This window comes from Antechinus flavipes, chromosome 3 (genome assembly GCF_016432865.1).
Source record: "Antechinus flavipes isolate AdamAnt ecotype Samford, QLD, Australia chromosome 3, AdamAnt_v2, whole genome shotgun sequence".
Lineage (NCBI taxonomy): Eukaryota > Metazoa > Chordata > Mammalia > Dasyuromorphia > Dasyuridae > Antechinus > Antechinus flavipes.
In genome coordinates this window covers 51,648,396-51,661,139 of record NC_067400.1, presented here as the reverse complement: position 1 = coordinate 51,661,139, position 12,744 = coordinate 51,648,396, and the positions used below count along the sequence as shown (strand labels likewise).

Sequence of the window (12,744 nt, the reverse complement as noted above, 5' to 3'; positions counted from 1 at the left end):
TCTTTTTCTCTGTCATTGATATTTTCAAAGCTTTGAGTTATAGAAGAAATCTGCTTTAGGACTGCACATTTCTGGCAGCTCTTGTCATTGCACCCATCATTTTACACCTTCTTCTTGGATGAAAATACAGACTCACCCTCTCTCTGGGATTCTTGGCTGTGGCTAAGATTCCAGACTTGAGTGTTGTTGCTATTGACAGTTTTCTGCCGTTATCTCCATGGGCACTGAAACCATGCAGCAAGGGATTCCTTTTGCATGGCCTGAACTTTCTCCACCAGAACCACAGTTCAACAAAGAATCAGGTAACTATTTGTTAATTTCTGGGTCCATGGGCTGGGAGAGCATTATTAGTAATCAATTGTTTGAGCAAACCAGAACTAGATGGCTGATATATTTTTGTGTTCAGTTTAATGTTTTATATATTTATGGAACTGGAACAGCATTGTGACTGTGTTTCCCAACTTTATTAATAATATGGTAAAGTAGAAAGGGCTCAAAGAAGAAAAGGGCTGATATGGAATCAGAGGAGCCAGATCCAAATACTTTACTAGCTAAGTTTCTGGTCTCTGTTTCCTCATTTATAAAATGGAGGGATTAAACTTAAATGATCTCTGAGATTTCTTCTAATTCTAAGTCTATGGTCTTTTGAATAATAATAACTCACAATTCTATAGCACTTTAAGATCTGCAATAGAATCATTCCTTGACACAGGCAGCACAAGTACTCTCCATTCAATTTTATAAGTAAGGAACCAAGAGTCTAACAGGTTGAATGATTTGTTTCTAATCATCCACCTAGTAAGTGTCTGAGGTAGTATTAGAACTTAGGTCTCTGGGTTCCAAAGGAATTCCTTCTTCATTCATTCAACCAGTATTTTTAGAACATGTACCATGAGTAATGTGTATGTAATATATATGTAATAGTAATATCTATGAGATAATGAAGAGAATAACTGAAAGATGACTCAAATATAAAGCAGAAAAAACTTCATTTTGGATAAGGACTTGAACCCTTGAATATTCAGATTAAAAGGCCAATGGACCACTGACTGAACCAACAAAGTTTTTAAATTAAATTCTATAAAATTAAACTCTATTCACTGGTACAATGGGGAAAACATACTAGCAAAAGAGTTAGAAAATCTAGGTTTAAAACCTGTTTCTTATGTTTATTGATTATGTGACCTTGGATAAATCAACCTCTACAGCCCTCAGTTTCATTTATTGAGGTTCTTTCTAACTCTGGATCTTTAGTTCTCTGACCTTCTACTCTTCTTATTCCAATTTAGACAAGAGAATAGTGCAATGCAGATTAGAAAGAAAAATTTTTTAAATGTATAGTATTTTATTTTCCCAAATACATGTAAAGATAGTTTTCAACATTCCCCTTTGCAAAATCTTTTTTTTTTCTCCCTCTCCACTCCCTCCCCAAGATAGCAAGCAAACTGATATAGGTGAAACATGTGCAATTAGAAGGAAAAAAAGTGTTTCAAAGAATTTCAGTGATTAAGAAAGTTCTCCCAGCTCCTCTGGGTAGCTATTTGGCATTCTCTTTGGAAATAAAGAAAGTGAAATTATTGGATAAAATAGGAGCCTTGGGGAAAGGAGGAAAAGGGGAAGAATGACTGCTACCCTGGACATCACCCCACCTACTTGAAGTACAAGGTCACAAAGGACACTTATCAGGGCTGTATAAATTGGAGAGTATCACTGTCTCTTAGAACAGGACTCAGAACAAGAAAAACTCTGAAGAAGAGTCTTAGCCCTTCTTTCTTTCCAAATACATGCAAATACATCAACATTCATGTTTGCAAACCTTTATGTTCCAAATGTTTCTCCCTCCCTCCCCCCTGAACCCCTTCCCAAGATAGCAAGCAATCCAATATTAGTGAGACATGTGCAATTCTTATAAACATATTTCCATATTCATCATATTGCACAAGAAAAATTATGAGAAAGAAAGAAAAAACAAGCAAACAACAACAAAAAGGTGAATATACTAATACTTTGACCCACATTCAGCCTCCATAGCTCTCTCTCTGGATAAAGATAGCACAACTCTATTGAAATTGTGGCCCTTCTTTCTTAAGAAAGAAGGTGCATGTCCCTGGAGAATCAACAGAATGAAGTAAGGCATCGGTTTTAGAAGAGTATGTCTTTAGCTCTTGACTCTTATGAACATCCTAAGTCTTTGCCTGGTTTCCTGAGGTGCTTAACCAAGAAAGGTATACATACCAATGCTCTACCTAATGAATTCCCCTTTATTTTAATTACTAAGCATCCTTAGCCATGAAACAGCAAAGACCAAATCAGTCATCCTTCTAGCTCCTTTTTCCTATGAAATTATTGGTTCAGATCCTCTCCAATAAAATTTCCTAGATATATAAAAACCTCTTCAATGAATAATAGGCTAAAGAACAAAAATTGATAATTACATTAACTGCCTAAGTCAAGCAGAATCCTCTTTTTCAAGAGAATCAAGCTAGTTTTTTTTAACAAAGATAAAGAAAAATAGCTCATATTGAAGTAATGGCTTTATTATTTTCAGAATTTGCCTTTTTATTTTTCACTGGCTACTTTATTAGGAACAACATTTAACTTCAATACAAACAATTACACATCAATGAAAATCAATACAAATAATTATGAAGTGATTGAAATAGAATTAGTGCTTAAATATGGGATAGAACTAATTGATTTCAATATTATTGTTTCCATATTCATGTAGCTATCTCATTTATTTAACTATGGACCTGCAGAAAGTTGGAGCCCTTCACTGAATGAGTACTTGATACCAGTTCTTGCTCTAGGAGTCCAGGATTTTTTTAAAAATTGGCCTACTAGTTGTGTGATATCTGTAGTGTCCACTAAAATGCTGAATTATCTGAGAATGTACTACATATACAGGTGTGCGAGTTTTTGATATGCAATGCATTGATTCAGTATTTACTTACCTTCCTAAAGGTATCAAAAATGAACACTCCTAATTTTTAAAATATTTGTTGTCTGTAAATTTTTATCCTTAGAAATATTATCGTATTATCTTTTAAGATTTTTGTAATGATGAAATTAGACAATGTCATAGAAATTTATTTAAAAAAAAAAAACAAGAATCCTGAAGCTGCCATAAGATGCACTATACATACGATGCTGAAATAAAGTTTAGTGAATAATGAACCTGAAAAAAATTATTTTGTATTTCCAACTGTGAGAATGGCACAAAGAAATGTGCTCCATATTATTTTTAAACATTTTGTCCATATGAAAACTTACAATGATTAAGCAGAATGACAATCAGTTAAAATCAGAAATGGTCTTGTTTTGTTGTAACAATAAAATGACCAAGTGCAGTGACTTGATTTAATCAAATCATTTTTCAAAAGCTGTTGCTATGATATTTTTGACCATAAAATAGCCTAATTTTATGCATTCCTCTCTTTTTTGCTGTTGTTGCATATTACTTTGGATTGGTGATATTCCAATATTCTGAAAAGTACTGAGTTCACAAATCAGTATAAACATATTGATGTGCTTATAAGTACTGTAAAATGCATGTTTTCCCTGGAAAGAAAAGTAAATCAAATAATAAAGTATTGCTTTAAAATTTTATCTATCCTTTGAGTCACCATCATAGCTTATCTTCCAACAACTGTTTAGAAATTTTCCTTTTACCTATGGACCATGGGAGGAAAACAGAGGAAAGTTCCAGGGGAATTGCCTTTATGAAATAGAGTTTAGAAGCAAAAAGTTATACATTTAAAACTAAAAAAGAACTATATATCTATATTATCTAGCTCTCTCATTTTTATCAATGGGGAAACTGAGGCTGAGAGAAATGATATAATTTGCCCAGGGTCAATTAGGTAATATGACTCAGAGGTAGATTGTGTTGTGCATAAGTGGAAGACATTCATAGATATACATTGAGATACAAACAACACTTGTGAGTACAAAAATAAATAGAATCTGAAGATGAATCCAAGAGCTGGGGGTGCAAACTGGGCTATAACCAAACAAAGCAATATTTTTTAAAAATGACATTTATGTGGTGCAAAGAATAGATCATGGAACTAAAAGAAATTTTAGAAGTCACATTGTTCAATCCTTTCATTTTTCAAATAAGCTGAGACCAGTGGGACAAAACTGCCCTTCACAGGTCACACAGTAAGTGGCTAAGACAAGATTTGAATTCATGTCCTCTGATTCTGGAGCAGTGGACAGAGCTCTGGGCCTGGAATTAGAAAGATCGAGAGTCACATCCAGCCTCAGATATTTACTAGCTGTATGACTCTGGGAAAGCTACTTTATTCTGTTTGCCTCAGTTTCCTAAAAATGAGCTGGAGAAGGAAATGGCAAACCACTCCACTATCTTTGCCAAGACAGCCCCAAATGGGATCACAAAGAGTCCATAACCATAACTGTACAAAAACAACAACAATCTCTTGTTATAGATGCAATTTTTCCCCTTTGTTTAATGAATGTATAATTTAATTTAGTAGAGATGGTACAGTATTCTGCTTATTAACGGTAAATCTTCTACTCATATTTCAGGATGAGCAAAGGCTTTCAGCCATTGAGAAGATTCTCACAGAAGTTTTAAAATATGCCAAGGACAAAGAAAGAAAAGGCAAAAATTAAAGGAGCTTCCTTGTCTATTGTTCCTGTTCTTAAAAAGTTCCTGAAAACCTATGAAAAGCACTGTGTCCAGTCTCAGACTTCTGTGTGCCCAGCTATCAAGAAGGCCTTGAAAATCAGCATAGAGAATGAACAGATTCTCAGGAAGGTGAAGGATTCTATAGTTTGCCTCTTTCTGATTTGAATCAATTTTTCCAGAGTCTACCCCACCAAGGAAGATGTCCTTTCAGACCTCCTGTCTCCAGCCTCACCTACACACAAATAACAAATTCAAGGCCACAACTGATTGAATTCTACATGTTTCTGTCTTATTTCATTGCAACACTCAGATTTTCTTTGTAGCAATAGTATTTTTTTTCTTACCTTTTAGTTGACGCTCGTAAGCCCTGGCGTCTCCCCAACAGGCTTCCCAGAAGTTTCTCTTGAACCTTTGCTTAAGACAATTCGAGATGAACGTTACATGCTGGGAAGAGAACTTTGCATCTGGGGGATGAAGCTGAAAAATTCAGATGTTGCAAGCCTAGTAAGTCATGGGTTTTAAAAATATTTATTTAACTGCTATGCCAATTGGTCTGACAATATGAAACAGGTTAATGTCTCAATAATAATCTCTATGCCTCATGTTAATTTGTAGGGTTTCATACAACACTATAAATTGACTCTGTTGCCTCAAATCTTATACAAGCATTCAGGCTAACAGGACATTGGGTATAGTGTTCTCTCTCTCTCTCTCTCTTTCTTTCTCTCTTTCTTCTTCTTTTTCTTCTTCCTATCTCTTCCTCTCTCTCTCTCTGTCTCTGTATGTGTGTCTCTCTGTCTCTGTTTCTCTTTATTTCTCTCTGTGTCTCTCTCTGTCTCTTTCTTTCTCCCTCTTTATTTTCTTATCTATATTTCCACCTATCCATCCATCTCTTTCCTTCTCTCTGTTTCTTTATCTATATAGCCTTTTCCTCTCTCATCTATATGTCATCTATTCATCCATATCATCTATCCATTTTTTTCTCTTTCCCTCTCTCTATCTATATATCATTTATCCATCTCTCTCTCTCTCTCTATATATATATATTATATATATAATTTATTCATTCATATCTCTCTGTGTATTTATGTATACATATATGAATATATGTATATATACATTAACACAAATGCAGTTTTTTATATAATCTTTTTTCTTGCTCTTTGTATTTATTGATAATTGTTAAACTCACAATAAAAAAGGACATTTTGAATTTTAGGAGGAGTGAAGGTGAGGGTGATTGGGATTAGAGGGAGCAATTTCAGAGTCCTATATCATAGAGACAAAAAAAAGTTAAGGGTGATGGTGAGACCAAAGGTATGAGTATGCCTGAGGTGGATTGAAAGTGAAGATCATGGGAGTCCAGAAAGTTAATGAGCCAAGAGACCAATGTACCTAAGCAAACAGCAATGTCTATATTAAAATTCCCAAGTATGAGGATAAAAATTGCACCATTGGAAAGAGTATCCACATAGAAAGATTAGCATTCCCTTAAAGTAATTTTTTAAAATACAGGGAAAATGACCCAGAAATAAGACTCAAAGTAGATTGAACTGCCTAGAGCATTCTCCATCACTGAAGCTCTTCACGAATGATGTGTTGATTGTAGAGGGGATATCTATACATGTCTATTTTGTATTAGACAACCTCTGAATTCCCACATATGTGACACTCAGTTCTTTTGACTGGCTGTTGGGTATCATTGGACACATTGGTGCCTTCAAGGGCTTTTGTCTGTTTTTTGTTTTTTTAAATAGATTTATATTGACATCTCTTCTTTTTATACTTTCTTACATCTAAGTATCTCCTATATCCTTCCCCTTTCTCAGAGAGTCATCCCATATAACAAAAAATCTTTTTAAACAGTTTTTTGTATCTTTTTCCTATAACTTTATAACAGAAGTAATTTCTTATAATTTAAAGATAAATATTATTTTTTAAAATGGCCTTCTTTGGAATGCTGCAATGGGTGCTGGTCCATTTCTACAGTCAGTTTTTGAAACTGAGGCTAGAGTAAGAACTTAACTAGTGTTTCTAGCCAGTCTTCTCTGCCCTGCTTTTGCTACACCTAGAGCTGGTCTTTTGCTGACCAGGCTCTGTTAAACACTATTGAGTACATTTTTTGTATGGCAGGCTCTAAGCTGCTAGAGCTGGTGTGCCACATCAGCTATTCCATCACCCCACAGCTTCAGCAATCCAATCTAGCACTCAACAATTGGGGAATCTCCTTTCATCAAAGATCCCTCCTAGGCTCACTCCATAGTTAAGGAGTTCCACGAGCCTTTTTTGTTTTTGACCAAGTTATATTTATAAACCCTATAGCTGACCCATATATAATTTTCTTCCAAAAAATCCACCCCTTGGCTCCCCCCCCACAAAGCCACAACCACTTTTTGGTTTCTAAAACTTCTGCTTGAAACAGCCTTTGGGTTTCTGTATCCCTAAGATGTTCAGAGACGGTCTACATGCTCTTATGATTTATGGTTTTAAATAACCTCCCATATCAGGATAACAGTGGTGATTTTCTGTTACCACAATGTATTTCTTTACAAAACCTGCCCTTTTGTTCTGATCCCAGGAGATGGAAATGTTTCCACACAAATATTCACAAAGCTGTGTAGTACAGGGCTGAGGCAATAGGGTGTCACAGAAAGCATATGAGCTCTGGAATAGAATCCTGATCCTGCTGCTTGGACCTTGGGCAAATGTTCAGCATCTCTCTCTTTTAGATTCCTCATCTGTAAAAGATAAAGTTGAATGACATGACCTTGATGATGATTTCTTCCAATTCTAACTCCATGATCCTATTTTTCCACCACATGACTGTCATCAATGTGTTTTGATATTCCCCTGTTGGGTCATCACTATTGCCATTGCCATTAGTCACTGCATTCTAAAGTCCTATCTATACTTCTACATTCTATTTCTTGTGTTCATAAATGACATTTCAATATTTCTATGGGTATGTCCTCTACTTCTATGGATCTAAATCCACTGGAAACCTGCCTCTGACATTTATTATCTGGGGAACTTTGGACATGTCTTCAGATTCCCCTAAAATCACCCATACTTCTATCCTCACATAACATAATTTGTGCAATTTTTCCCCACATGATTGGTATCCCTTTAATTTCTAGTTCTTTGGTACTATAAAAATAGCTGCTGTATATATTTTTATACAGGTGGGGCTTTTTCCTTTTTCTTTGATCTCTTTGAATACAAGTCTACTAATGGCATTGCTGGGTCAAAGGGTATGTATAGCATAAAACTTTTGGGTCACAGTTCCAAATTGTTTTCTAGAATTACTGGACTAATTTGTATCTCCACCAACAGTGCATTAGTATGGTTATTTTTCCATAATAATTCCAACAATTCAAATTTTCTTTTTTTTAATCAAGTTTGCCAATCTGATGAGTGTGAGGTAGTATTTCAGAATTGTTCTAATTTTCGTTTTTTTCTAATTATCAATAACTTAGAGTATTTTTTCACTTGATTATTGGATTTAAGTAAAAATTTTGAAAATCATGCAATTCTAGACCCAGAAATGGTACAAGCCTAATCAGTGGAATTTCCCAGATCTGAGCACTACCATATTCAAATGTTACATGAAAATCGGAGCAATAACGTTGATATAATTTACCTTTGAGCACCACATTTAAGAACTGGCTATATTTCAGTTGCTCAATATTCATTTCTTAATTTGTGTTCTTAGGCCATACTTCTAGAGCTGCAAGGACGTACCATGTACCCATTTTCTACTCTAGAAATCATTAACAGCCAAATGGATCTGTGGTCTTTGGAGAGACTGGGCAAGTCTTTCCTTTCCAGCAATTTGCTCTCAATTATATTGGATTACAACAAGTAAGGAAAAGAATATGAAAATTATTTCCTGGTATCTAATCAGACCCATTAGTTCTTCTTGCCAAATAGAATCATAAATGGAAAATAAGGTTGTTAGGAGATCTCATTAATGTCCTAGGAGAGTGAATCTGCCACTCAAAACCATTACAAGGAAAACTATAATCCATTTGGAAATCTGGCTCCTTGGATTCACGAAGCAGAACTTATAATGCACTTGAAAACCTCTCGCTCTTTAAATAATTGTCTGAATATCTCCCAAAAAAACTACAACATAAGACATTTCAGAAAATCCATTTAGATCCCAAGTCGACAATCTAGCTTCTTCGTTGACTGAAATAATTTGTAAGTGATGTTAACCCATAGCAGAACGATCTCTTTTGGGGTTGGGCCAACTATTTTCAAGGGTGGGACTGTATTCTGTTTTTTCATGTTGCTCATTTCAATTGGTTCTGTTTGGGCAAGAAAAGTAGTGTAAAGCAAGCTAGACTCAAAACTTTGAGATCTGAATCCTGGCTTCCTCACTGATAAGTGTAATTTGAAGCAAAGTATTTAATCTCTTTGAGCCCATTTCCTCAGCTGATCTGTGTCATGAGAATTAAATACCAGGGCTCCCTTATCTGCTCTGGCTAGATCATATCCCATGGATGCTGAACCTGTGTCCTGGACACTAAGAGGAACTATGGGAACTGCACCTTCCAAGGAGAAGTTTGAAGAATCCTGATTTCATGATCAGAACAGAAGGGAGAGAGAAATGAGGAGGGCAGGATTATTCTCTGCAAGATTCATTGAGCGGGGCATCCTTCTTGGTTTAATAGCTAATCCTCGCTAACTATAGTTTTACTTCAGCCTCTCTCTCCCCTTTCAGTCAAAAGAAGATGGGGGATAGGTGACCAGCCTGGATTTGCTAGGTCATCCCAAATTAACAAACCTTTCTTCACTGATCCATATTTCTCTGGAAGTGGTCAGGATGCAGGCTCAGCATTACATGGGATGTGCTCTAACTAGACCAGATTGGAGATGGGATAGGGAGAGGAGATCTCCTTTCCCCTCTCATTATCCCTCTATTCATAAGCTTTGGGATTTAGAAGTCCATAGCCAACTGAAGTCAGGAAGACCTACCTCTGATACATGCTGGTAGTGGGATCCTGAATAAATCACTTTATTTCATGAATTTTACCTTCATGACTTTTCTCATTTTGAATCATTTCTCTTTATTCTCATGACCATCTCCATAGTTGAAGCTCTTGTCATCTCTTTCCTGATTGATTGCAGTTGCTTCCTAATTGGTCTCCCCACTTGCAGCTTCTCCCTTCTCTTATCTCTTCACCTTACTGTCAAAATCTCTCTAATGCTCATGATTAGCACAGTGTCTGCCACATAGCAGATGCTTAATAAATGCTTGTTGACTGACGGGCCTGACCCTGTGATACCTGTGCTCTAAAATCTTCAATGGCTCTCTATTGCCTCTAGGGACAAAATTAAACTCTTTGGCCCAACATTTATCAATCACCACAACCTAGCTCCAGCCTACTTTTCCTGGTTTATTTCATTCTGCTCCATTTTACACCAAATTTCAGATAAACTGATATCTTTGTAATTCCCTGAACAAGGCATTCCCTCTACTGACTTCATACCTTTATATTGGCTGGCTTACATGTGTGGAATGTACTTCCTTCTCAACTTCTCTCTTAAATTATTTAGTTTCCTTCCTTTCTCCACTTAACTGTCATCTCCAAAGAACTTTCCTGTCCCCTCCTCATTGTTATTCATCTCTTCTTTCTCAAATTTTAGTGTATTTTTTATCTATTTATTCTTCTAGCAAATTGTAACCTTCTTAAAGACAGAAGCTGTTTTTATTTATTATCTCTGGAATCCCAGAGTCAGCTCTGATCAGAATCTGACCTATTTTTGTATAGTTTTATTCTTGATCTAGCTGTGATATCGTAGGTGTAGGGAACTCTCAGTGTGGAAATTCCTTCCTCCAATGGAGATCAACTGTTCAGCTGTTACTGAAAGTCTTACAGATTAGCCTAAATCAGAGAAATGTTCAATGACTTCCCCTCTGTGAGATAATGCAGCTACTATGTTTCAAAGGTTGAATGTTGAACCTGGATCTTATACTGAGACTGTCTCTCTCCTTATACATATTTGATACTTTGTAAACATTTGTTGAATTGAATTATTAAGCAGGGAAGGGTCTGATGTGTATTATATTTCTTTCATTCAAAGACCTTTCCAGCTAAATTCACTTTTACAAATTATATTTCATTTTACAGTTGAGGAAACTGAGGCAAATGACTTGCCCAGGCTTACACAGGTAGGAAGAATCTGAGGCAATATTTAAACTGGGGTCTTTTGGATTCCTGGTATAACACGTTATGCACCACACTTACCTAGCCAGGAAAGTTTACAATCCTTAATCCCTAATCAGCTAAAACCTTTTTGGAGAGTAATTTCAGTGAGTTTCAGATCCCAGAAAAAGGAAAGCAAGCAGCTGAATATTTTGTCACAGAGCAATGGGAAGAGAAAGTCAGCTGGTCCAGACTTCTCATTTGACATGTAAAGAAATTAGTCCCAAAGGCTGCTGCACAAATAGTTACCAAATGGGAAATGTTACGTTCGGAAGTGAATTTGGAGGCTGAAAGCCTGTGTTCAAATGCCACCTAACGTGACTTTGGTCAAATGGCTTAAGCCTGTAGATCACATCTTCATGGAACCAGAGATTTAAAGTCAGGTCACCTTGCCCATTCCTGAATCTCTCCCTTTTGCAATACTGAAGGCAATATTTGCAATATTGAAGCCCCGAGGAACCAAAAGGCAGATAGGATCAGAGCAAAAATTTGAAATCAGATTCCAAATCCGGAACTCATTGCATGACACCGCACTAAAATGAAGGAATCAGATTAGATAATCTCTCCTTTCCTTCTCTAATGGAACTGTAAGTAACTAATTTGTTCTTTCTCTGATAAGGTTTATAAATGAAGGTGTTGACATTCTTATGGCCGGCCTGGAAAAAAACCAGAAGCTTAAGATTCTCAGCCTGCGTTATTGCAATCTGGGACCAAGTAGTGGCTCAAAGCTGGGCTGGGCAGTTAGCCAAAGTTCCATTTGGTGAGTCCGTCCATCTAGCCAAAGCCTGGGGAAGCTTTTGGTGATTAATCTTTATATCTTCCTATTCTTTGTTTACAGGTTTGTTCATGAGTCTGCCTAATTTTTCTTCGTGATCTTATTTCCTTTTCTAGACTAATGGTTTAGACTGGCTCATCTTGAAATCAAGTTTATTCTTTTAATAAGGTCACTTTTCCTATCTACTCAAATGGATCTGTGAGCTTATCACAGATAGAGTACAACCTATTCATGAGGGTTCTTCCCATACATTTCTGGTTCATGTCTTCCATAAATCCATCCCACATGCTGGAGATTTTCCTCATTTTTTTCTGACATGGAGAACATATTCATGGAACTTTCTGGCTGTCTACTTGTTCTCCCTTGCCCATGCAATATGGGCAATATGATAAATATAGATATATATCATATATTTCCCTGATAAAATCCTTTATGTTTCCTTTTCCAAATATGCTTAGGTTACTGTAGATATCAATCAGTCAATAAACCTTTGTTAAGCACCTATTATGTGCCAGGCACTGTGCTGTAAATACAAAAAAAAAAAAAAAAAAGCAAAAGAAAATCCCTGTCCTCAAAGAAATCACAATCAGCAGATAGCATGCAAAGAAATAAGTACAAACAAGTCATATGTAAATTAAATGTTTTTTTTAAAAATTTAACAGGAAGAAAGCACTAGAATTCAGATGGATTGGAAAAGGCTACTTGTAGAAAGTAGCACAGATAGATAAGATCTGCCCTGGATGAGAATGTGAGGATAGGTTATAATCTGCATTAGTGGAGAGAAGACCAATGGAGATGATGGATCCACTGGAATCCAAGTTGGAAGTCTCTGTAATGTGAAAGTGTATTTAAAAACCTCCTTTTTAGTTACACTGAAGATATCAAGAAATAAATATTTCTCCAGTCTAAAGTTTCTGTCCAGACTAATCTGAAGGAAGGAACATATATCAACTCAAACTCAGCAAACAATGCCCTTCACTAAAATCTTTTCTCTTAACCCCGACCCTTTCTTTTAGAAAAGTATATTAAAGGTCAAGAATGAGATCTGAGGCCCCAGAAGATGGATTAACGATAGCAACTAAACTCAGAAAAATAACTGTTGG

General features: G+C 36.0%; 1 protein-coding gene across 1 annotated transcript in view; it reads left to right on the top strand.

Moving 5' to 3' along the window:
- Positions 1 to 218: 218 nt before the first annotated feature.
- LOC127553002 (uncharacterized) overlaps positions 219 to 12,744 on the top strand; it is a 51,416-nt gene continuing 38,890 nt past the window's right edge. Inside the window, exons 1-5 of the mRNA XM_051983361.1 lie at positions 219 to 302; positions 4,552 to 4,783; positions 5,006 to 5,158; positions 8,367 to 8,515; positions 11,486 to 11,626. Coding sequence (XP_051839321.1) covers positions 4,604 to 4,783; positions 5,006 to 5,158; positions 8,367 to 8,515; positions 11,486 to 11,626 — 623 coding nt within the window. The 5' untranslated portion in view covers positions 219 to 302; positions 4,552 to 4,603. The remainder of the gene's footprint in view (positions 303 to 4,551; positions 4,784 to 5,005; positions 5,159 to 8,366; positions 8,516 to 11,485; positions 11,627 to 12,744) is intronic.